The following is a 27,007-nucleotide window of genomic DNA, read 5'->3' on the forward strand; positions in this document are numbered from 1 at the left end:
CAGGGACAGCTCATTATAGAGGGAAAAAGTGAGGCTGAACCAAGACTTCCAATGAGCCAAAGGGCACCCTTGCAGAAAATGATTGGGGCAGCAGCCTGGACACAGAGGAAATCATCAGGCAAGAAACCTAGGAGCTAATGATGGAGCAGCTTAGCACAAGACTAGACACTTTTGTTATTTCTTTCCAGAATAAAATTACCATAATGTGAAGAAATCAAACTGTACAAAATACACTAACAAGGCACACCTTTATAATCCTTCAGCCTTACTGCCAACAGAAGCGTAGTAAGAAATTTAGAAATCATCCCTTTTTCAGCCCTGCTGCTGTGCAGTGCCTGAGTGTTTAAAGCTCCCAATGCTCTGCCAGGGAAGGGAGCTGGGTCCCACCAGGGTCTCCAGTTCTCTGCACCACGTCTGACCACACAGTGAACTGTGGGGAGCTGAAACTCGGCCTCATTAACATCCAGCACTCCCCAGTTTGGGAAGAACTGAGAGTACATTTGACCTCTGTGGTAGCTAAAGGTGGTCTGAGCTGGGCAGGCACAGCTTACACTTAATATTCCTGTGATTTTAAATCAGCATTCTGAGCTGTCAGCAGGTGCCACAGAGTCCAAGCAGCAGAGGAGCTCCGGTCTCCAGGGCACACAGGACGGGGACACGCTGCTGGATGTCTGCAGGACTGGGGGTTCCAGCAAAGGCTGACAATGCCATGGCTAATCACTTCCATGGGCCAGCTGAGGATGGATAAGACCTGATACATCAAACAGCCCTTCAGGCACTGTTCATACAACACGCCAAGCATCAAACCTGGGGCATCCTGCTGTTGTCTTGGGAAAGGTCTTTTAAGTGTTCTCATTCTGTATTTGCTACTGCAGATCTTGGCTGGCAACCCAGAGGTGTTTCCTTTCAGATCATTTTTCTCTATTCTGGAGATGATTTTCACTCATTCTTCCCCTTACATTGAACTGGCTCCTTAAATGAACATTTCCCAGCCAGCCTCCTGAGCCCAACTGTGAGCACTGTCTTGCAGGCTTAAGAAAAAGGGAAAAGCTCTTTGGTTGGCAGACCAAAAACTTGTGAAAAAAATCATGTACTAACATAAAAAGGTCATAGATCAGAGACTGGGACATGAGAAAACAAAAGGTACTCAGCTGCACATGAAACTGCTCATGATAACTTTGCAAACTTGGAGGCATTAAGGGGAAGGAAATTTTCTTGTGTCTGAACCTTCATTCCCTGATAGATGTATTTACTCTATTTGTATCTGATCCAAGAGAAACACGTGAAGCCTCTCTATTTATCAGGCTGCTCTTACAGCCCATTTGGGTTGCACCATTTTTCGTGAAGGACTGTCACTGCAGCCATGCAGGTAATTCAGTGCATTACCAAAAAAAAGAGGAAATTCTTCCCTGCTCTATTTCCCCTGCCTTTTTTTTTTCCTGTCTGCAAACTTGCTAAACTCCAAAAATTAGTTTTGCTCACAGACCTTAATATACTGAGTTTGGAAATGGATTAAGCAATGCATTTAGAGATTTCTGACAGCTTTACCCTTCAGGAAGAAATGCAAACAAAATTAAAGCTGCTTCATGAATCTTTAAAGTGTTTAATACAAGATATGTTTTTCCAATGAACTACTGGGACGGAGATGACTGAAGGTTTCTCTCCTTCACAAACTTGATGAAATTGCTGGGCATGAAGAAACATCTGCAGTTCTGGAAAAAAAAATAAAAAAATCCCTTACCCCTACATGCTCTGTACCTTGAAAGCTTAAGAATGATCTGTGTTCATGTTTTATAGCCACAGGAGGAGAACAAGTTGCAACAGCTCCTTATTTGGTACATGATCAATGAAAGGACAAAGATAAATATTTTAAAAGATTATTGAACTCTTTCTCTTCAATGCTAACAAATACTACTTTTAATCACCAGGTCAATATGTATTTTGAGCCCTGTTAAAGGAAAGGCTCAGACTAATCTTACCTACATGGTTACCTTTTAGCACCTAAATGCTACTGTGACTTCTACAGGTCCAGACGATTTACCACAGCTAAATCACTGAATTTAGTGTCTAGCTCAGTGCCTGGTTTCTCTCTCCAGAAACCCACTGAGGCTTTACAGCTAGTGCTGGATGGAACAGTAACTTTTGAGCTGCAGAAATAAACTAACATTACCTTCCTCTTCCACATGGGCACAACAGAGGAGACGTGACAAGCTGCAAATGTCTGGTTCCCCAGCGTGGGATCCAGCTGCTGACCAGTCTGCAGCAGCAGCAGTGACAGGCCACAAAACTGATTAGCTTCATGGATCATCAATCTGTCAGCCAGAGGCTCCAACTCCTTCCTAATTAATTCTCCTCCTCAACAGAGGATGTTAACTGTATCATGGCACAACATTCTCTTTCTGTTGAGGGTGGATTTTCCTGCCCTATCCAGAAAGCCAAATGGAAATTTTTTGAGTTCAATTCTTGCTCTTACCTTCTCCCCTCGTTTTGCAGCTCAGGGACAGCATTCCCTAAGAACACATACTATAAATACAACTGTGAGGAGGAGAGCAGTGGTACAGAACACTGATGCTCTATGCACCTTGAGAAAAACAGCACATTGTATTTACAAGTAAGGTAAAAAGAGAAATGAGCCATTTTCAAAAAAAGCCTAGAAATTATGATGATACCAGAGAATACCTTCTTCACAGTCTGTGTTCCTTATGGAAGAGCCTCCATCTTGAAATATCCTACAGCAGAACAATCAACACTATCTTCCTGAATTTGGTTGGAGAAGTGCAAGTACAAGATACAGTGTAATTCTTGTTGGTGCTTTAAGTCTGAGGAAATCCACTGAAATAACCTTTTCTCCATCTTTTTTTGTACACAGTGATGTAGATGATCATCTTCTCATAAAGTGAGACCTTAAATCTACTCCATACTGGAATTCCCAGCAGCTCACATGCTCCTTGACATAGTTTTTTCTTATTTTGCATCTGGAAGTGTAAGAAAGAAATCCCCCACACTCATCAGTAAGAAACCAGGCCAAGCCCTTGTACCTGAGCTAACCTCAAACACTTCCACTGTATCAAGGAAAAATGTCCTTCCATGTCAACCACAAACAAATGTTTGCAATGTGCAATGAGTTTTCCAGAACATATCTGGTCATGGGAATTTCCCACATTCCCAGGCTGGACAATTGGATTGGATGTATGTAGGATTTGCAGACTGAAAAACAGCAGCAGCCTTCCTAAAATAACAGTATTTTATACCTTAGGACTCTCTCTTCACTGTCCTATTTCCTACAGGAAAGACCAAATTTACAGGAATTTTTGTCCTGTAATATTTCTGTGAAGGAGAGAGCCCTTTCAAGCTGGACAAAGGTAGGTTAAAGCTCCCCATGAATTTTCAATAACACACATTGAACAACTGTTTTCTGAGATTCATTTTTTGTTCATTTTCCTTTCTTTTAAATTCCAGGCCATTACAACTGTGACTAATTGCTCTGCACATAAAAACCCAACACATGTTTGTGCCTTTTGTTTTATAACACATTTGCTTTATTTGGTTTAATTCCTCCTTTCTCTGTGACATTTTTTTTTTTTATATTTATAGAGAAAGCCCTGAGAACTGTCAATCAGTGACTGATAGCACAATATATATGCATAGTTAACACATGCAGCATGAAGACGACTCTACTTGTAGAGAATATTAACCCTTATTTTTAAGATTATTAGACTCTTCAAAAGTAGCTGCTGCACACATAAAATAAGAGGCCTTATATTTCAGTGAGCTATTTCTGGTTTTCCTCAGGCAAACAATACCAGAAACATGCCATTATGTCTAATACCCTTATTGATTTATACATATAAAAATGCTAAAACTAGTTTCAATCACTTTCAAAACAAGCCTCTTTATTAACATGAAAAACGGCTCAAAGCCCGTGCTCACATCCTTCTGTAGTAAAAAGTCTTTGCCTTTTTTTTTTTTTTGGTAACTTAACTTGAGTCACTAATATGTTTTGAAATACCATCTGTAAAAAATTTCCACTCTATCCCCCAGTGTGCCTGTCCGGATCTGCCTCTGGCTGTATGCATGCTGCATCACAAAGCATTAGGCTCATTGGAAATTAATGGAGAGGCTGAAATCTGCTTTCAAATATTTTCCAAAAATCCCCAAAGAAAACAGATCCCCTGTGAAACTTTATTTTTAATGGTGCTGCACTTAAATTTAAGGAGGAGCTCAGCTAAATTCTAAGTGACATGTATTCTGCCTCATTTTAGGTGATTAAAACAAATGGCTTGTTTAGCCATTCTCAAGATTTTGCAAATATCCTTGCTCCTGTTCTAACCAGATTCTTATCTTGCATCTTTTTAAACTAAAAACTAGAGAAGAATTGTCTTTTAAAAAAATCCATAAAGGCAGTCTTAGAAGATTCTGCTTTGAGATTGGAGAGCTCTTTAAAGATAAGTAAAATATAAAAATTGGTGAAACTGATGAAGCAATATTAAATAAAGGCCAAACTAAAGTCATTGTGTCAATTTGATTTGAAGATCTTACCAGCAAAATACATTCAGGAAAACACTATTTTGGGTAACTTTTAAAAAACTTAATTCTGGGAACAGAGAATATACACTCTCACTTCTGCTTTGCCAAAACTAAGACCTCGTATTTCAGATAAGGAAGGTTCACACAGAGCCATCCAGAAAGCCAGAAGATGTTTTCCAGGGTGCATTCACAAAATTGGCTGCTGCCCAGTGCCACCACTCCTTGCTGCTGCCACCAAGGGTCATTGCTCTCCAGCAAGCCACGTGAAGCCATTTAGCTGCACTTCCAGCAGTGGCTGTCAGCACTTTTCCCATTAAAGAAGTACTTTTCCACTCAAGGTGATGTATCAAGATCCCAGAAAAGGTTCTTTATGGCAAAGGAATAATTAATCCCAGCGTGTCTGCAGGGAGTGAGATGGTAACAGCCCAGATATCCAGCAGCAGGTTACAAATCTGGAGATTGCACCTCCTCTGAAGCTCCTCTCCTACTGCCTACTGAGCCCGTGCCAGACATAAGGGAAAAGCAGTGGAACTGATGAAATCAAAGGAATTATTTTCAATAAATAACGTGTAAGAATAAACTCACCCTTTCCCATTTGCACAGAACAGTTTGCTGTACCCTTGAAGCTATTTGTTATTCAGATAATAATATGCAAATGCAGGAAGTTATCCTTGACTATTAAAAAATGTACTGCAAGTGTTTAACATTAAAAATTCCAGGTATTTTTGTTTAATTTTGACTATCTTTCTGCCTCAGCTGGTGTTGCTGGTGCTGGACAGGGGCTGAGTATCACAGTGTTACCTGGAAATGTAGGGCAATAAAAAAGTTTTCAAGGTAACTGCTGCAGAGCTCTTCATGAATTTCATTATGGGTTTGCTGTCACGTTGCAGTGTAGTGGTAAGGAGGAGAATAGAGGAATGCAATATTTTTCCACTATCACTTCAGCTAACAATGTTTTTTTATGGTCTTGGGAGGATATACAACAGCGTTTGGCAAACAATCCCTTCCTTAATAGGCCCCAGTATATTTCACAGGAGACCAGCTTTAATCTTTGGTCAAATTCAGTTATGCAGCAGAATGTTTCTTTCTACCTGTGTACAAATACAGGATGGTTGGAGGAGTAAACCACCAAATGGGAGGTCAGCCATAAACTGGATGAACTCCACCACTGCCTGCCAAAACTCTAGTGAGAAGCTCTTTAATCTTGACTTGTCCCAGCTGCTGAAAGGCTGGTTGTAGCCCAGGCAATGCTCCCCTGGTAATCACAGCACTTTGCTGAGGTGCTGCACAAGCTCATTTGACTAACCAGCAATGGCCTTGAAATGTTTGAACAGTAGTCACGGGCTTCCTCTTACTTTAAAGGATCAATTCCTATCAGAGTGAAAACAGAACCAAGTTTATGGTACGTGGGAGGAATTATGGTTCAAATGGAGCAGTGTTCCAAGAACAAATGCATAAAGAACATTGATTTAGCACTGAAAATGGGAGTATTAAATCCTCCATGTTTAGATGCTTTATATGGGATTGAGGAGAGAGGCTGGTGGCAGCAGCAGAGTGTTTCTAAAAGGTCTGACTCAGGCAGAGAGGACGAAGGAAGGTGCATGGGCTGTGTGTGGGGAGGAAGCTGCCTGACAATCAGATGATGGAGCACATCCAAAGCTCTCAATGAACTCTAGGTCAGGATCCCATAGGATAAATCATTAGGCAAGAGCAGCCAAATCCTGAAGTGCAGATGGGACTTGACTCCTCCCTACATCCTTCCCCAGTGATACTTGCAGGATTGCTCTCTGTGCATTACAACTACTCTGAAATGTCCTATTGGAGTAAAGCACCTAAGCTTGTCTTAACTTCACTGAGGTTATTCATACACTTAAAACTAGGAACATATTTAAGTGCTTCGTTGGACTGGAGCCTAATTGCACTTTTATAGCTTTTGTTTAAATTAAAGGCTAGTTAGAGGTGAACAGCACAGCATTTGACAATTTCATGCACTCAGAAGTTAAATGTTAACAACAGCTCCTTTCTAACTATTTATATAGCTTCAATCTGTATAACTTGAGAAAACTCTTGTGTTTTTATTTAGCTTTGGTTACATTTAGAAATGGAAAGAGTTTTTAAAAATCACATTTACTGTCCAGCACACAGCTAACATCTACAGGACACACTTTATAGCAGCAAAACAGTGCAATGCATGGAGAGTTTTTATATTTATGAGCTCTTACCCTAATTTGAAAGAACAAAACAACAGGTCAACATGTGCTTGCTTTTCACTCAGGTTGACAGAAATTAGGCACACATCCTAGACCAGGCACTGTACTTAAGTAAGGCTGTGAATTTGAGCAGGCCAAGGACACTCAGAGCCTTTTCCTGGCTCTGAGATTTGGCCATGGCAGCACTTCACTGTTCCTGCACTGTTACTGCCCAAACCAGCCTGCTGAGAAACTACTTCCCTTTCCACTTTATGCTATCTGGGATCTTCTCTATCTTGTCCACAGATCACAAGCATTTTAAATTCACATCCTCAGTGTTTGCAGTTAAAATTAATTTGCCACCACAGAGAAAGGCAGGAGTGAGTGCTCTGCACTGGGGGAACGGAGCATTACCATTAACTGCATTAAGGCTGAGGTTCTGTTCACAGTCATGCCCTTCCTCATCCCTCCTCTGCAGGCACACACATTCAACCAGATCCTTCCACAGATTCCCAGCTCTGTCAGGCAAAGGAGGGGAGTGCTCCTCTCTGAGCAAACAGAACACAAATTCCCTGTCTCTTGGTACATGCGGGTTAATAACACCAAGGCAATAAGCCAATGGAGTAGCTGGAGGTCAAGCATTTGTTTTCAGGCAGTGTAGAAAATACAGGAGGAAAGCTTCAATGTCATTTTTATCTTGGGTTTAATGTAAACTGCACCATGACCCTCTGGGAGAACTGTGTCCTAAAGAAACATCCACAGCAGGGATGAAAGCTTACTCCAGCCGCTGAATGAGACAACTGTTCACTTTGTGGATGGAAATAACTAAAATTTATGCCTTTCCTATGAAATTTTAGGGGTACAGACTAACTTAGCAACAACACCCCAGGGTATTTTAGCACACTGTTTTAATTATTATTGCTGCTATTAATATTTCCCCATTATTCAAGTCTGAAGCACTGTGCCTGCCTGAGAGGTGTGTTTCATACCACCCCAGGGGCCAGCCCGCTGCTGGGGCCTTCAGAAGACAAAATGCATAAATGCAGACTAACAAAAGTCTGGTAGCATGGAATAAATAATATACTCACCCCCGGAGCAAAGAAGAAAATAAACTAATTAAGGAACTATTTGACAACCTGAAGGCATCTCACACAGGTGAAACGGAATTCCAGAGGGTTTCATTTCCAGAAGCTGAGAAACAGGGAGCTTGTGCAGAAGTAATACACAGAGATGATATCTCCAGTAATTTAAAGCTGCCCAGAGCCTCACTGATAAGTCCTGACTCACTGATAAATCCTGACACACCAACACCACCTGAAACTGGGGGTGCACTTAGCCCAAGCTCCTTTGGTGCTGCATTTGGCAAGTTGGCCTGGGCTGACTGTGCTTTGTGTTTGGGAGCACAGCAGAAGGTTTAGAAGCGATGTAACAGAAGACAAGAACATTTCAGGAAGTTGGAGGAACAGAAAATAGAGTCTGCACACTTCAATATCATCAAAGTTTGAAACAGCTTAACTGGCAGGTGCTGTTTCAGAGAAACCAAACCTTGGAAAGGATCTAGATCAAGCTAACCAAGACAGGGAGCTAACATTTACCAGCCTGTATCTGTCAGCCTGGCTCTGCCTACTTTTAAGAGTCTCTCACTTTTATTAGCACTAAATTCACTCAGAGCAGGAGACACAGGCAAAACAAGCACAAACTGACACTATTAAAATGAAACACTGCATCAACCTGGAGTTCACAATTCAGTTTTATTTCAGGCAGAAGAGTAAATTGTCTGACATTTTGGCCTGTTCATGTTTTTATCACAAAGGCACAAACAAAAACAACAACTAAAACCCTTGAGGTTATGTGACCTGAAACCTTGACTTTCCTATAATATGAAACCTATCCAAATAAAATAGGAATAAGAACTCACTAATTTTTAAAGCTACATCAGGAAGACATCTGGAGGTAATACATATCTCACACTGTCAGCAGAACTAAATTTGCATAAACCTTTTAAGAAAGAAATGGGAAATACTATTTCAAACCATTAGAACTCATTCAAAGCCCTAAAAAAATCTCAGGTATACTGTAACAGAGGTACATGCAAGGAAACATAAAAGGAAAAGAAATACCACCCCGAATTCATTGCCTGTCTTGTTCTGTTACTTCTTCTTATCCTGTAATGTGATATCATGGAGTGTAACATAACATGACAGTTTAGAAATTTACAGGAATATCCTTTTCTCCCTGGAAGTGATAGCAGGCAACAACCAGCCATGGGCTCAGGGGAGGGAAACAAAAGAAATTCTAAAATGCCAGCACACAGCTGCTGGTCCTGGCTGGATCTCAGCAGCACTTCTGCACTACAGATATGCATTTACCTGTGAAAGAACAGCTCACAGAATTTGTAGACAGCACCCCACCATTGCTCTTTAGGAGGAATGCTCTTTCTGCCATGGAAATACTGTGGCTTTCCATTTTCAAGATCAAAAAATTACAACAGTCTCTAAAGCATACTTTAAAAGGAAAAAAAACCCAGTGGTGCTTCAGGTGAATGTGCAGGTCACATGAGACACATTTAGTCTGAGGATTGATGAGAAAAATTGAGGGATGCAAACCAGTTTTTTGATAATTTTTTCTTTTCCTCCCAGCTGCCCATGCTGGCAGGTCATTCTTCAGTGAGTGTTGCTAGTACAGAAATCTGCTCTTGTTTCTGCATGCCTTGGAGCATGTAACACTTTGGGCTGGATTCACCTGAAATCCTATTTAAGCTGCCCTAGGTTCCTGAGGGAGGGACTTGCAGAGGACATTGCACTCTGTACATAAGAAGCAATGCAGCCAAGTCCATCACCCTAAATTAGATGTCTAATTTCCAGCCACCATTATGCAACCCACCTTAGGTAAACTATTCATGTATTCAAGAGTACATTCTGGTGCAGACAAATTGCAGGGAATGGCTTCTAGTCTCACTGCATTTAAACACAACATTGCAATCAGTTATTTTTCATACTCCCTGGTTAATCAAATTCAGCCTTCACTAAATCTACATTTATTAGTGCTGACAGTCATGCAGAACTTGTCTTCAACAATTAGTATACACAAAGGCACTGCAAAAATGTAGAAGAGGAAAAATTACTGCATTTGAACATAAGGTGGCTTTTTGGAAAAGGTTGCTCATTTTTATGGTTCTTTTTAATATAGCCTTTCTGGTGCTCCTCTCAGCCTGCAGGTCAGCCTTAATAATCAAGACCTATGTTATACACTTTGCAGTATAATTAAAGTCACTACTTAATTGGAAATCCTAGCACTAAACAAAAGGGAATCAATAATGAATCTAATGGGAAAAGCCAGAGAAAACATCTATCGAATATCAGAAATAACTGTGAGATACTGCCAAGTGTCCAGCACTGCTGCTATGGAGACAGCATGGAGTCTGGTGATGGGGAGGCTCTGCTCATGAGCCCTGTCCTGCAAAAAACCGTGGCACTGGCCTCAAAAAGGGGATGGAAGGTTATTATTATTGGGAAACGCAGTCACTGCTTCAACCTGTTCCTCAGTCTTCCCACTGGAGTAATTTAACATTGCACAACTAACTAAATATACAAAGACCTAAGGATCTTTGTGAGATTTGGGAGACCAAATGAGCCCACATTCCACCTAATCAATCATTATTTGTGCAGAGGCTGGGAGAAGACCTGGAGTACCTTCATAAACAGGGTCAGGTCACGACTCCAGGACTCAGCTACAGAGGGGCTGTGCTGATACAGAGCACTGGGGTGTAGGTGCTGCCAGTACCTGGGGCTTCCTCAGAGTTTTCTTGCCCAGCCAGAGAAAGAGGTGATTTTCTTCCTTTCCTTTGAAGGCTTTGCACAGTTCCAGTCTGAGCCCCTTTACAGCCAAACAAGAAATATTTCCCGAAATGCAGTGACAAGCCTGTGGCGTACACAGGGATACACAAATAAGCACAGCTGGCCCAGGGGCAGCAGTATGAGTGAATTTAGGTTGTCAGCTGATATCCCAAATGATCTGAGTCAGAACTACAGCACAAAACGCTGAGGAGGAGCTGGTCAGAGCCCAGCTCACTGCAGAGGAAGCAGCACAGGGATTTACTCACTCCACACCAGTTCCTCCTGCTCTTGGCCAAGGCAAAAGTCAGCTGAAACTTGGCTGCATCTCTCTGGGGCTGCATCTCCAGCTGCTCACACAGATAATGTTCATGCAGAGGGGCTGTTTGTAGGGGATTCACAGCCTGAGGAAAATGCCCAGCCCATGTAAGTTGGCAAAGGGGATCAACAGCTCCATAAACTCCCAGAGCACGTGTCTACCCCCCTCTCCTTCACTCTGCTGGAAATCCACATCTGGACATTGATTTGGGATCTAATTAAAACACTTCACTTAGTTTCATCTCTTACTGAATTTCCCTCCAATAAACAATCTTAATCTGTTGCCCAGAGGGAATTCTGTCTGCTCCATTTTCTCTCTGTTTTTCCTTCTCTCTGTTTCAATTTATGTCATATGTTCAGAGTGGCCAAAAAAAAAGAGAATTTTTCAGAATTTTAGCATGGTTTTTTAGATTGATTGAGAGTGGGTGCAAAAAAAAAAAAAAAAAGTCAAATGCTTTCCTATAAAAAATAAGCCAAATTGAAATAAAAATATCATGCCTATACTTTGTGAAACACTGTTCTGCTTATAAAATTGAAATGCTTAATTTCAACTACTGGGACCTGATATTTAATCTGAAAGTATTGGTAGAAGCTAGTAATGGAAAATTCACCATCTGAAGAGTGGTTTTTTAATGGAAAACTAAAGGTTTCATTGGTCTAAACAATGTTTAAACAGACATTTCACAGAAGATGTTCAGCCTAACAAAAAATATTTTTAGGCGATTTTTTTTTTTTCACTTGTCATTTTCTGCTAATCAGAAATTCTGATTCCTGGAAAGCTCTGGATCTGTTCCACTTCAAATATTCCTTGTGAAGAGGCCCATTACATTGCACTCTGGTTAACCTGGAAAGAATCCTAAGGGTCTGTTTTAATTTGGAGTTTCTTGTGTCATCTCTCTAAATGGCTCAAAGAACACCCAGCGTCCCCAGAGGATCTGAAAAACAGGTCACGAGGCAGAGCAAGCAGCAGAGGTGGGGAAAACCAAAGAATCCCAGCCTTGTCCAATGCACTGATGCAAAAGCTGATGCTCTGTGAAAGCCATCTGCCTCGGTGCCCTGCTCCTGCAGCGGCGAGGAGCCGCGGGCAAGGCCCATCCAACCACGCCACCGACCCTCCTCCAGCAGAGAAACTGCAAACACACCCATCATGTGGCTCCAGAGAGCTGCTGCCTGATGGCTGAAGCATCCCAGGGACTCCAGGATTTGCCACCAAAAGAAAGGGTGAAAGCTCGAGGTGCTGGTTCTGGCCGATGGCCGGAGGAGCCGGAGCATCCCTGACAGCAGAGCTGCTCTCCAGCTGCTGGCCTCGCTCGAGCTGCTGTTATCAAACCTTTGAATGAACAAATCACAGGTCTATTTACCAAGCTGCACCCTTGATAACGCTATTTGATCAATTCCAGAATTCTTTTTGATAGGTAATTAAAAAAGCTTTTCCTTAGGTATGGAGTGGATTGAAGCATTAATTACACTTCACAGCCCTAGAGATGCAATTCTTCTGCTATTGTGAAATGTCTATGGCAAACCACAAAAATGCTTGCCTCCATAAAAGAACTGAATAAATGAAAGCAATTTTCTTGAGACCCAGTTTTCTCTGCATTTTATGGCTAAAGACTTGAGTTGCCACGACATTAATAAGTTTGTTTTTAGGGCTGAATTTTCTCAATACAAACGTCCATGACCGTAACACAAAGAAATATCTTCTTTGGCTGATAGAGCCAGCAGACTGAATCCATATATTAATATTATTGTTATCACTGAACTGCCACAATGCACTCGGCATCCAGTTGCACAAAAAAAGATCAGTTAAATTAAAGATCCTCACCAAGCAGCGACAATTTTGTGTAAAAGCCAATTTAGCCATTATGGAAGCTGCAGGATCATATTAACTTTTCTCTAAAGTATGCATAATGCATGACAGCAAGTGGTTTTGACAAGTGCCTGAGTGTGTGTGTCTGCGTGTGTGGATGTGTCCTGCATGTAAAGAAAGCCCTGAAGTTATTTAAGTTGCAAAGTCAAGTGATAGAAAGGTAGCAAATGCTGGATTTACAGGTATTGCACCTGTTTAATTCAACCCCTTGCTACCCAGCCTGTGCATCAAAAAAGAACAGGGGAGTTGATATTATCCTGAGAGACAATGCTTATGTCTGAAAGCATCTGGTTAGCTGGCACTTCCCAATTTTCCAGCATGCTACACTGTAAAACAAACAGCTTTTGTAAGTTTGGGGGCTTTACCCCTGCCTTTGAATGATATTCCCTAAGGTTTTGGACTTTTTTCTACTTTCTTTAACTTTGATAAAATTGAAATCTACTGTCACGTGGGGCTTTAGCACCTCTGCCTTCATGCATGACTGGGAAGGATTGAGTCTGATCCTTTGTTACTGGAGCAGGGGCTGATATTTTGTGCTAGAGCTGGCAGCAGTGGAGGCTGCTGTTCCCCCAAAAGGGCAGGAGGATGAATTCTGCCAGCCTGTTGTAGCCACACAGGCAAACCTGTTCTCTGCTCAGTGCCTGCAGGGGTTCAGCTGGCTGCCCCTGGGAAGTGCAGGATCTCCACCAAAACCCCAGCTGTGTTCCTCCAGGTCTGGTTTTGACTATTCAGTGAAACATTGTCCCTTTGACATCATGGTAAGAAAGGCATGGACAGAGCCCAGCAGATTTTGCAGCATTCCCAGGGGCAGGATTCAGGACAATTCTACTCCTACACAAATTGTGAGGGATAACTGGCAGAAATACAAGTTCTTGTGCTTTCCTACACACAAGGTTCATTGGCATCAGTAGATCATTTTCACTTACTGCTCAGGTTTTTTTCAATTACAACACTCATTTTATATATGGAAGAACCTATGTGGAAATTGCTCCAATAGCACTTTACCATCAAATAACACTTTTCCTGGAGAACTACAGAGCAAGCTCTAGCTTAGCCTTGTGCTTGAAAAACAAAAATAACCTGTTCCTTACAAGAAAAGCTTTTCTTTCTTCCATTGCACAGAAGATACAGGGTGTGTTAGTGAGGTCTAGAAGTCCTACTAATACTTTATTGCTGGGAACAGAAATCAGGACATTAAAAATTCTGAGCTCCCTACAACATATTTTCTACTGTGGTATAGCCCTTCAAAAACTTCAAATATTACATTATGTATACATCTCTGATAGCTATTTTAAAATCTCTGATATTGAGAAGAAAAAGTTGAGGTATATTTATCATACCTTGCTAGAATCAAACTGTAATTTTGTAATTACTGTGTGATTTGTAATCACAAGCAAGCAGTTTACTGCCATTGCCTCTATTTGGCACACAAACACAACATGCACAAAATTTGCTCTTGTCTCCTGTACCAACAGAAATTCCTATCCTAAAGAAAAGGTTTCTGAGCTAAAAGGAGTATCTGCAGTGGCAGCAGCAGGTAGGAAAGCAGAACAAAATGTGAGAAAAGCATCTCTAGGGCAGGAGTACCCACCCAGGCTTGAGACTCGGCTGCAGAGAAGGACAGGGAGGTGACTCCAATTTAGGAGCCTTCATGGTCACACTGGCTGACTGTGCACCTCTGTAGTACAACATATTTTTAAATTTGCTGCATGGGGATGAAAATACCTCCTGAAAAGCAATTAAACTGCCAAATGTTTATGAATCTATGCTTGTAGATGGAACAGAATGCTTATTCTATCAGAATAAGAGAGTGGATAACAGTCAGAGGGGGATTCAAATGAACTAAAATACATTATTTCTCATCAAGCTTAGAATATTACAAGTCCTGAGCTTGCATACTGCAATAATGTTTACTTTCATAAATTTTGCCTGTGCAATGTAGACCTGAGTATAAATTCTCCCAGTTCATATCTTTAATACTGGTTTGTGAAAACACATAGACTGAATATTTTAAATGGAAGCCAGAATGGGGAGAAAGCAGAGTTTAATACTTTGGGAATGCAAATTCAGATAAGTGTTTTTATTCACAGGCTGGCCATGGACATCATACATGGCCTTGGACATTGATTCTACGCTGCTTCTCAATTTAGAAATGAAAAGCCCTTCCTTAACAGTTCTGGGAATGACATGAACACAAATCACAAGGGTACTGAGAAGTGAGAGATGGAGAGATGAGATCACTGGGAAAGTCATCACACAGATAAGCTGGACAAGAGTGGTATGGCAAAGCCTGTCTCGAGCTCGTGGAGGTTTAGCTCTCACTTCAATTAGAGCAGAGTGTCTAAACCAAACAGTCAAGCTCAGCTTTGGCACACATCCTTCTTATGCTGGGGGCTGCAGAGCTGGATGGGCATCTCCAGAGCAGCTCCAGGTGGGGTCTCACAAGAGTGGAGCAGAGAGCAGAATCCCCTCCTGCCCTCCTGCCCATGGTGGGACATGGTGCCCACATTTGCTTTTCTGGACTGGGCCATGTTGACCTCCAACACTCCCATGTCCTCCTCCTCAGGGCTGCTCTCATTCCATCTAAGTGGGAAAAAGTCTTCTTGTACAAAGACCTTCTACCTTCTCCACTTCCACTCCTTTCCCACAGCAAATTCAGTCTGAAGGGTTCTCCTGTGACTCATAAGCACCTAGAGGCAAGTGCATCAATTTCAGCATCTAGATCTAAGTAGAACCACCTCAGAAGTGTCAAAACGTGACAAAGAAGGAAGTTCTCCCAGTAACACAGATATTTAATCATGTGGCATGGCCTGATGAGATACCCACAATCAGAGTGTCAAAAAGCTTATCTGAATGACTCATCAGAGCTTCTAAGTAAAGCTGTGGGAGAGCATAATCTGAAGTGAAACATCACTACCTTGCAAATGGCCTCATGCCTCTGACAGCTGCTGAGCTGGATTCAAGCTCTGCAGCCTTTGCTTTTGCATTTCCAGCAGAACACATCTCATTTATCCTCATCCCCCACAGCAGCAAATAACAGCCAGGTCAAACATCACCGACCTTCATTTGGGAAACTTCAATTTGACTTTAGTTTCTCTGGGCCAGATCTGATGCACAACTCATATATGCATAACTACAGGCTCCTTTTTCCCCAGCATAATTCCATGATGGATTTTTATGACACATCAAGAGAGGAGAGATGAGAGCATTGAACAAGTCTGTGTACTTGCATCCAACATGGTATCAGGGCAGTAGATTATTTTCTCTTTGCCAGTCCTGTTACCTGAGTTTTCTGTAGCAAGGGTTTGAGAAAACAAACACTGAGTCAATACTTCTGAGATCAGTTTAATATCTAACACAGATAATGAAATTTGTACTTAAGCTGAAGTTTTGTTTTTGGCAGCTTGAACTGCCTAAAATCCTAATTCAGTTGCAATCTACTCACAGAGCACAGCTGTTTAGCTTGGCTAAACTTTTCTCACCACTTAATAAGATACTTTTTTATTTAACTTTCAGTTCTGCCTAGGAACCCCAGTGGGTCTTTTAAAACAGAAGATTATTATTAGAAATTAATTAAGTATTCTTTTCAATTCTGTCTCCTGAGAGCAACTAGGCATTGTTGCTGATCTCCTCTGCATTAAGACATTACTGATTGTCATTCATGGGATGACAGTGCGGATGTCTCATCTGGAAAATATATAACTCCATAAATATGAAAGATTTGAAAGTTATTTAATACAAAATATAATAAATCAGTGCAAATAATAAACATGTAATTGCAATGTCAAGCATAGCACAGGCGTGTGAAGACTATAAACACTGGAATAAAAATAGACACACATTCCAAAGACAAAAAAAAATCGCACTGCAATTACAGGACCCCGATGGATTGCACTTAGCCCATGTTTCAGCACACTGCAAACCCTGATTAAACAATTCTAAGAATATCAAATGCAATTAAATACAATTGATTTGATAAGCTGGGGTTATTTTTAAGGAACCAGTGACTATAAAGTGTTTGTTGCACTGCCCCCCTCCCACTGCACGTGACTACAAGAAGCACTGACTAAATCTGCCACCTCTGAAGGCTTTTTCTAAATGAACCAAACCCATATCCTGATGTAATTTTTGATCTGAAGCCTTGAACATGCATATTAATGTACTACTGACAGAATTAGCTATGCATTTAATATGCATTAACTTTGTTCTTTAGATGGCAGTTGGCCTATTTCATTTTCACTCAGCTCAGGGGTATCTGTACAAGTATCTGCTGCCATATTCCAGCCAGGAAGGGATGTGAAGAGAAGAATGCCACCATGGGTCAGCAGAACAACAATCAGTCCCTTACTCCAAATAATAATGCAGAATTCAACTTACTTTTTTGGTCTGTAGTCAGGGATGGACCTGTCCAGCGATATCCTGTCGCTGAGCTGGGCATTGTAACCATATTCTTCATACTTAGTCTCTGATTCATGGCTATCATCTCTCAGGGTAGCAGCCATTCCCCCCTGGCCCAAGCCTCCTGGACCTTCAACTAATCCCATGGGCTTTGCCAAACCTAAATGAAACAGATGAAAAAAAAAAAAATCAAATTATTAATGTAAAGGATATGGATAGAACTTCTGTGATCACAGAACGTTTTCAGATAAATGAGATCTGAACTCCCAAGAAGCTCAGCTCATAAACCCTCATGGCTCTGTGGAAATTATCCTCAGTTTTCCAAACCAAAGTCCAAATCAACACATCTTGTAGTATCTGTGCATAATGAGCAAACTATAAAGAATCAATTAGCAGCTTTCACGATTCTTTCTTTTTCCAAAACGCCTCATTATTGTTAAGATAATTAAGAAAAAATTTTCCCCATTAGAACTGGAGGGTTTCCCTATGTAGCCCATTAAAGCTTCACTCATTTTAAGGGAGAGATGTTGAATTTCAGCCATATGTGGGTGTGCCAGTTTAACTCCACATGAAGGTCTGTTCTGGTACCTCCTCTGTGACTCCAAGACGACTGCAGCTCTGGTCAAGGTTTGTTTCCCTTGCTGGGGACACAGCTATGGACTGGTCACCAGCTTCTGCTGGGCAGGAAATACAGGATAAATCTGATTTCACTGCCTGAGTCAACAGATGGGTCATTTGGACTCTACACAGCCTGCCCAGCCTGTTGCCACAAAGATGTGCTAAAACTGTTTTGATGGAGCTGACACTCCACCTGGGAATCACTCCAGATTTCCTCTGCACTTCACATCTGACAAATGAAATATGTAAGCTACTCAGCTCTGTACAGCCCACAGCAGCAGAAAGTTTGGACACTCACTAAGTGCTGAGAAATCATCCAGTCAACAATGCATTTACAGGTTTCATTCACTGGTCAACTCAAAAATAAAAGTAAACCAAAATTAAACCAACATAAAAAATGCCCATGTGATCACATTGCCAAGAGCCTCTTCCATGGCAACAGGCATTTAATTTGGTGCTGAGTCCTCATAAATAAGCTCCTCAAATATCCTGTGTTTAATGTCAAAGCTTTCCTTTCCAAAAGCCTGGCTATCAACAAGTCATTATAAGTGACTAAGTTACTTATAATAATCCTGGGAACACCATACAGGAATGTGTGAATATCCTCCAAATCATTTATGACACCAAGTAAAGCAATTAGAGTTTGACCTGCTCAACATTTTTCAAATCAAGACTTTTTCAAGAGCAAAATGTCATTATTTCAACTAAATGATTAAAAGGAAAGGAAGAAACTGTCAGCATTTGGTAGCAACAAACACCTATGGCAGTAGAAATGTGGGACTGGCTTATTCAAGTCACATTAAGGAGGGCAGTTCAGGAATTCTCTTGCACCTCACTGCTAACAATGTCCTTACTTGTGACAGCTCCATCACCATCTCTGTTTAGTTACAGGACAGACCAGAGAGACAGTGGCCTGTCACTGATCTGAAAGAGTAAAATTTTGCATTTTCTCCTGCAGTGTTTATGACAAAATCCTGTGCTAAGGCAACGTGCAACAATACAAACAGTCACAAATGAACATAAAGGGCTGAGTACCTGCAGTACTCAGGAATTCTGCTACTGAATTTCAGACTGCTGACAAAAATACATAAATACTGCAATCAGTGGTCCTGGGTCAGGACAGACCTTGCTTGTGTTTGTGTCTGATGCCTTCATGCTCCTCATCACCATGCACTGAAACATGACTAAAACTCAAGACTAGTCTGGATTTCAAACTAAAGAAATGCTTCTAGCTTATTAATCCATGTTCAATAATTCTGAAAATATTTTAGGGAGCTTTATTTTGAAGAAAATTGTAACATTTGTCCTTTTTGTTCCAATTTAGGATGAGAGGCTACTTGGCACTTCGACTTTCCTTTGGAAAGATTAGAACAGAGGGCCCTCCACACCTGGCCTGACAATGATTCCTTGCTTGAGTAATTACAGAAATTAAATGTCTGAGACTCTACAGCTCTCCCCACCCAAAAGTAAAAACACAGCAGCCTAATCTTCCTGCATGATACAGTCTTAGACTTAACAGACACCACCAGCAGTGATGCTGCAAGCTCTGCTTAACATGTCCAATATATGGAACCTTAAAGGGGGATCAATTTCTGAGAAAAGTCAGCAGTTCCCACCAAAAAAAAAGAAAAAAAAGTCATATTAGGCACTTTAAAAGTCAAAACCCCAGAAAATTAGACAAAGCCTATGTCCTTGAAAGACCATAATGTGGAAATTCATTAGATGATCATTGGGAATCATCTGGTCTAGGTTCTGATATAACATCAAAGCAAATTGAAGATGACTTCATTAAAATTAACTGACCTGCTTTGATGAAAGGGTCTCCAAGATGTGGCGTGCTCATTTGACTTGAAGCAACAATTTAATTCCAGTAGGTGCAAACTTTATTCTTCATACTCTATGCTCTTGCAGTTTATGGAACAGAACACTTGAGTCTTTATGGCACAAGTAATGTGAGAATGAAACTTCCAACCCACAGGAAGCATCAAGCACTTGGCTATTTTACTTCTGAGAGAATCAGTAAGACAGCCTGCCAAACCATGCATGATGACAATTATTTCATATCCCTTTCTCTAAATCTGATATTCTAGCTCTTTATGCTGCTGATCTGATTTTGTTCTGGGAAGGAGTCATCATTTGTCCCACTTCCTCCCAGAGCATACTGTGAGCTTTTTTCTCCATTCCTTACCCAAACTGTAGCTTAGTCTGGGTGACAGCTGTCCCAGTAATGCAGTAACACTGACCAATATACAGCAGCAATTAAATAAATGATATCACATTGCTTCCTTCCTCAAGAAGAGCACTAAAGTGTCTCTAGAAGTTCTTAGGAACAATGAATATCCTGCATTTTATATATGTGCATGTGTTTAGATGCAGCAATTACAGGCAATGTTGCTCAATGCATGGTTGGTTAGCCAGACCGTGTCTCACATATTTGCATCGCATTTTCCATCTCAAAGTTGATTTGCTGTTGCTCCAGCAATTGGCTCCTCAACAGAGAGCTTTCACCCATCACTAAGTCAAGATGATGACTTGCTAACCCCTAAATCCACAGTGATTTCATTGGTCAGCCTTTTTAAAATAAAAAATAAAAAAAAAACACAGACAGAAAAGGAATTTCAGTTCAGCAGCAGCCTCACAAAAATAGGTTGGTATTAAGAGATGGGATCAGGGACAGGTGATGGGATGAGCATCTCCCAGTCTGGCTGCTGGTGAGCACCTTCCAGCACATCCTCCAACCCCTCATCTGAGAGCACTTCTCTGTTTTCTTCTTGTTTTGAAGCTTATTGCAGACTTCCAGCTCCCTCTCTTATCTTTGGATTACCTGCAGCCCTACCTCACACTCATTTTTCCATGGCATGAGAAGCCAATGAGGGCAAGGCACACAGCCAGAGACAAGGATTGAGATGATGGGGCCAGCTCTGAAATGGGGATGTGAAGAAAGGGGATGCCCAGTGAGCATCAATTTTTAAAGCCGTCCTTTCTTTAAATTTTCTAGACTAAAAATATCTGCAGCTGATACACTGGGAATGGTCATAGACTGTTCTGTGCTGCAGATGACAATGAGGTCACAAATAATTAGTGTCTGTCATTCATTTCAGATTTATTGCTCTCACTGCAGAGATTTCTGTGTAGGACAGAAATTGTTGGGAGAATGGAGAGCAGAACAAACCAGCCTTAGTTCCTTAACCAGATTAATTACTCCACAGGATGCATAATTTTCTAGGAAGAAAAGAGATCTTCTATTTTTCATCATAAACCCTGTCACAATGGGAAAAGTAATAAGGAGATTTATATGAGAAACTATGCAAAAGCTAGATCAGATTATGGCTGTGATTATTTTACTATCATTTTTTCTTATTTGCAACACAATTACAGGCAGCTGTAAATCAGGTTCAGCCAAGGTTCTCATACAAAATTAAACCTCTGACAAATCAAAATAAAAATAAGTTATTGAAAATAATAATAGAATGTCAGAACACTGACAGAATTGCTGCAAAATCTCCAAAGTGCCCTTGCTAGCCTGTCTCAGCCCCAGCTTGAGAAGGGCTCCAAAGCCAGATTTCTGAGCTTTATCTACACTTAGATCATCTGCACATTTGAATAGCTACAGGAAAGTATTTCAGTTTCTAGCACCTTAAAAGAAGGATATAAAAAAAAAACCTGGCATAGGTCAAAATACCTGACATAGTCACCCAGCAATTCTACCTGTGACTCCTGAAACACTTTTCTCTTTTAAACAGGAAACATAAAACTCATCAACAAAACAGTTGTTTCCTTCCTTTTCCAATTATTATTTCTCAGCTGCAAATATCACTGCATACCATGTAAGGCAATAAAAGTCTTTGATCCTAGCTTAACAAAAAAAAAAAGGAATCAGGGACAATAGCAACTCCACATAGATTGACAAAGCTGACTTTTAGCATTTCCAGTTACAGCTTTGCCAAGAAAAGAACAAGGTTCAGACATTCTGGAATAGGTTCAGTAACAGCTTAAACAAAACTCAGCTTACAATGTCTTTTTAAGCTATTTTTACATAAACCCACCTGTTTAGAGGTGGGAATTAGAGCAGTTGCAACTATTGAATCAGTCCTAATGCTTCCACCTTAAATTACTGTATTGTGCTAATTTTGTAATCTTGTTCTGTTGCAGCTAGAAGCTTCAGCTGAAGGCTACAGCCTCAATGGATGGCATATCTGGAGGCATGGAGTGAAGCATTGATCTTCCTGCTGCAGGAACTACATGTCAGAGTGAAGCAGAGGCACAAGAAAAGCAGCTGGAGCTGGTTGGAAAAGGAGAAGGAGAAGCTCAATACGAGTGAGCCATTCAACACTCAGCTAAAGGTCTCAGCTCAGCAGCTGTTTATAACTTCAATTTAGTGATCCCTAAAAATAACTATTAGCTAATAATTTCTGAAAGAACACGCTCACACCAGAGAAAGGCTCACTGGTGTGAGCAGCCCCTTGTCTCTCACACACACTCAGCACAGCCCCACAGCCATAAATTCAGTGAATTCATTGGCAGTTCACTGCACCAATATTAAATTTGCAAAAGAAAAAGCATTTCTCTGTTGCAAGCATGAGGATCAACAATATGCAGGGAAAAAAAAAATCTTATTTGGAACTATTTCACTATTTGACAGTGTTTCAACCAACTTTGCAAACAGTAGCATGCAGCACAGGGAGTTGCTGGTGCCTGGCTCATGATTCAATCTAAATGTTAAACAGAGCCTGGCCCTTAATTTCTGGATATCCCAACTTTCCATATCCCAAATCAGTTTCTCCCACCATGACTCTGAAGCAAACCTACCTCATATGTAAGATTTGCTGCCCAGAGAACTGATCTGAATTTTGTCCATATCAAAAGTTGCTCACTTTCTGAGCTAGAAGGAATGCTGAATGTGGAGATTTATTTTACATACAGCAACATTCAGCAAATCACATCCCACAGGGATACAAGCTCCAACTTTTGGAAATTGCAGAGCAACAAACAAAACCCCATCTAATTTAAGTGACTCCAGCAATTCCATTTATCTGAAACCCAAACCACAATCTTATTTTTTTTATAGTTGTAGTCAAGTTTGCTGCATCCTTGCTTGAAAAGTTTATGTCTCCTGGTGCCTGGTATCAGCCCCGAGTATCTCTGCAGATATATCAGGGAGAAGACAAACAGCATCCTGCAGCTGATGGTTTGAAAAGGAAAAAAGTACAACTTGTAAAGCTGAAGCACTTGATATTCAACTGTCTGGCTCTGGAAACAGGAGGTGCAGTGGTTTTGTAGCTTAACCCCATCTCCAGACCCCAATGGAAAGCCTGAGACAGTTATTTCTCAGTCTTGGTGCCCAGATGAGAGGCAATCCTGTAAGACATCCATCTGTGAGAGTGGTGGTGAAGGGATGAAGTGATTTGGCAGCTCTGCCTGTAAAGGGGGCTGCTCCTTTCCCACCCACAGCAGCCAGTCAGGCAGAGAGTGCAGAACCAGGAGCCTCAGAAATTATGTAGATTATCTGGAAAGAGGACTAATACCCAACCCCTTGTGTGCTTTGCCATATGTTTCTGCTTCAAAACAGGAACTTTTCCAGGTTGCAGAGAGCACTCTGAGACACAACATGTGAATATCTGTCAAGTGCTCAAAATACATCCTATGGAAAATTCCATGAAGATGCCCAGGGCTGTTCTCAGGGCTGGAAGCTGACCCTTATTCCATCCTACACAACACCATATTGTTGTTTAATCCTTAAATCATCCATGGTGAGTCCTACCAGGACAGGATTTGGCCAGAACAGTTTTTTCCTTAAAGTGTAGTTCAGACTCAGGATACCACTGCAGCAGATGCTACGTGAGCCCAAAAAGACAGTTCCCATCCCAAAGAACTCACCATCAATAAAGATAAGAATGAGATGCAAGAAAGGTAATGAAGAAAGAAGACATGAAGACAATATGACACGGTCAAGGTGTTTCTGAAATGTTCCTTTTTGTAGAAGAGCTGGTGATAAAAGCTCCCTAGTCATTCAGATAATTCTGAGATGGTGAAAGGGGGCAGTTCTGTGTCTGTAGAGGGAAGGAGTCCACCTCTGGTTAAGTTCCCCCATGCCAAATGCAAGATTTAATACTTTGAGGAAGGGGAATATCTAAGGAAATAAAAAGACTGAGGGCCAGGTGTAGAAGACAGGCGTAGTAGGACAAACTGTGTTAGTCATCTTGGCACAAGGTGGAGAGGGATCTGGTTCATCAGTGCTGACAAAAGGCTTGCTGGGGACAAAAAGGAACAGGATGTCCTTGCAGAGCCCTGTTCTCTCTGAATCTGCTATTCAGTGGTGCAGCACACACACCACTGCCCTCTTACAGGCCTAATCTTTTGTTCCTTGGCTTCACAGAAACTGCAGCATTGCGTAGGCTACTGCCTCTCTAGACACCAAATTCATTAGTGCTTTTTAATTGGAAGAAATACTGTGTTTTTATGTACAGATATCTAATATCAAAAGTAATTGCTTTTATAGAACACTCATTTGGAGCTGGTTACCCCTTGAGATGAGAAAATGTATTCTAATTACAACAGATAATTCAGGAGGAGATAAACAGATTGACGACTGGAAGGACCAAGAAACAGCAGCTGTACAGTCCATTGGAGATGAAGATAAAAGCTCATTTTTGAGGTAGGACACTGATCCCACATTAACAGATAATAAGAGAGATGCCAGAGTTTTGCTAGAAACTTGATATAAACAAAAATAGATTTCCTCCTTAAGCAAGGAAGAGCTATATAAGGATATATTTTGAGAGACAAAATAAAAAGCCCCTACCCCAGACACATGATTTCAAATGATATGTGTGTGACTCTGATTTTTTTTTTAAATTTTCATTTAAATTATCAAAAAGATCATTCACAGAGAAAGATCACTTTGTTATCTTTAAATAAATAATAGATGCCACGATTCTTCTAGAAGTTTTTAAATCCCAGATGACTCGTGGTTTTTTGCTGGTGAAACATAAAATGTATTTTTCTCTTCAGGGCTTTGGAGGAAAGCCAGAAAACTCCTCTGGTGATGGCATAAATCTGGAGTTGAGGGGGAGGAGCTGAAATGTTGGTGTATCTGCCTGGCAGCCCGCTGATATTAAAAGGAGACAAAATCTGAGTGTCATCAGTTTGGCACCTGTCCTCTGGCAGTGGCCAATACCTGAGGCTTCAGAGGAAATGAAACACAAATGATAAAGCACTTGGCCAATTAAACTCTGCACTGTCCCTGGAAGCAGAGTTCCCTTCTGAACCCCATAGGCAGGTAACTAAAGCCCTGAAGCATAATATTAGATTACCCTCATTATCTTAACTCAGACAGGTAGAAACAGGGCATAAAACTACCCAGTGTCCTTTAAAAGCCCAGCCACTAATATTAGATTCAATGGGCTCCTGCAGCAATGAATTCTCTGGTATTGTCACGGTCAGAGTGTCACTGACTCACATGAAATGGATCACCTGTGTCAATATATTAGATTTTCTTTAATTTTTCCAGGGAAACAGAGGTGAAAACTCCTGGGTGAAGTGATCATTAAAACAATAACAGGGCCATTCTAGAGGAAGGGAGAGCAACTTCTCCTTGAAAAGCTCTATGGTGCAAGAGCTAAAAACTTTGGGGCTGTTTAATTAGATTCAGGAACAAGCTGGTTCAGCCAAGTTAAAGGGTTTTAATTTCATAAATGAGGAAAACATCTTTTGAAAAGCAAGGAGTTTGCTTGTGTTAATCAAAGGTAGGGAAGGGAAGTGGAGGACATCTGCAGTGGACCACTGTGGGAAGGGAGCTGTGAGTGGGAGCTGTCAGACCCAAGGTCTGACAGGACAGAGCCACAGCTGGAAAGCTGCTGTTTGATGCAGCGACATTTCCTTGACCCCACAGAGCTGACTGCACACCTCTAATCATTAAAAATACCCCTTTGACTTCTGATGCAATTCTGGATGAGAAGTCCCTGACTGCTCTATTCTCAAACCAGCTCTACTACAACAGTAAATCCCACAGGCATAGGTTCTGAAAGGAAAATAAAAATTCTCTTTAAACACAAGGAACCAAAAAGAAATCTATCTAATTTCAGGTCCTATGCAGGTTCATACTGTTCTGGACTCCAGTGTGCTGATAATAAAGTCCAAACTCATCAAAGGCTCTACCACATCTGACATTGCCCAACCTGCCAAATTACTGCCTTTCAGCCCAGGATTCACCCTTGGGCCTCTGACTCAGAGGGATTTTGTCCAAGGTTAAGGAAGATTCTTCTCTCCTGCTCAAGGGCATTTGGAAAGCCCCAACAAAGGCCAGACAAGCCCATCTCCTGCAGCATCATTTTGCAATCATGCTCCACATTATTTGCAGACACTCATATGCCTCCCTGCTCATTTACCTAAACAGCCTGCCATTAAATTAAACTAACATAATCACACAGATAGCTCTCCCAACAACAAAGTCATACAGAACACTTTGCCATTTGTATGGCAGGAAAGCTCCCGGTTGTTCAGCTCATTTTGCACAGCAGAGGATGGCAGCATTAAACCCAGACGTGGGAGCTGCTGGAACTCAGAGTCACATCGTGCCTGAAAGTGGATCTCGATTTTCCACTGTTGTGAAATTAGTCACTGAGTTCACCCCTGGCATTGCAAGCACAATAAAGAGCCAATGTTAACAACTACAACCTGCTGGCCACATCCACTGCTCTCCCTCCCGTGCTCCAAGAGTCACTGCCTGCTCTTCCTGTTGGCCATCAGAGGATGAAATGATCTGAGGAAGTCCTGGGTTTGTCAAAGCAGGGCTGCTTCTCTATCTGCTGCCTCTCCATCTTATCATGGGACATTTCTCCTTGGGAACAGATGGGAGAGGACATCAGCTGCTACTGAGGATGTGAGATTACAAAAACTTCCACCCAATCTCTTGAAAAACAGTTCATTTGGATATTGGTTTTCACAGGAGCCAGAGAGAGCCTTCATTCCCTTCCTTTCAGTGTAGTATTGCCTTCAAAGCTCTGTAAGGGTGACATACTTTTTCCTTTTTTTTTCCCTGCATCATTGCACACTGGTTTCAAAACATACTTATTTTCCTGACAGACTGTCTATTTTAGATCTGTAGATCTGTGTATTTTTCTTGACCTGTCTTTGCATTCTTCTTTCTCAGGCACATCTTTGACACCTCTCAGGGAGCTTGGCTTGGGAATTTGGTTGAGGTAGAGCTTGCATCTCTGCTTTTCCTCCTCTTTCCTGCCTTCACTTTATTTTCATAT

At 41.3% G+C, this 27,007-nt stretch overlaps 1 protein-coding gene across 4 annotated transcripts in view; it reads right to left on the reverse strand.

The window, feature by feature from the left end:
• GALNT9 (polypeptide N-acetylgalactosaminyltransferase 9) overlaps nt 1-27,007 on the reverse strand; it is a 410,584-nt gene that overhangs the window by 85,170 nt on the left and 298,407 nt on the right. For all 4 annotated transcript variants that reach the window (XM_086855455.1, XM_086855456.1, XM_086855454.1 and 1 more), the window contains one exon: nt 17,112-17,292. In XM_086855455.1, coding sequence (XP_086711581.1) covers nt 17,112-17,278 — 167 coding nt within the window. In that variant the 5' untranslated portion in view covers nt 17,279-17,292. The remainder of the gene's footprint in view (nt 1-17,111; nt 17,293-27,007) is intronic.

Source organism: Cyanistes caeruleus, chromosome 18 (assembly GCF_971803275.1).
Source record: "Cyanistes caeruleus chromosome 18, bCyaCae1.hap1.1, whole genome shotgun sequence".
Lineage (NCBI taxonomy): Eukaryota > Metazoa > Chordata > Aves > Passeriformes > Paridae > Cyanistes > Cyanistes caeruleus.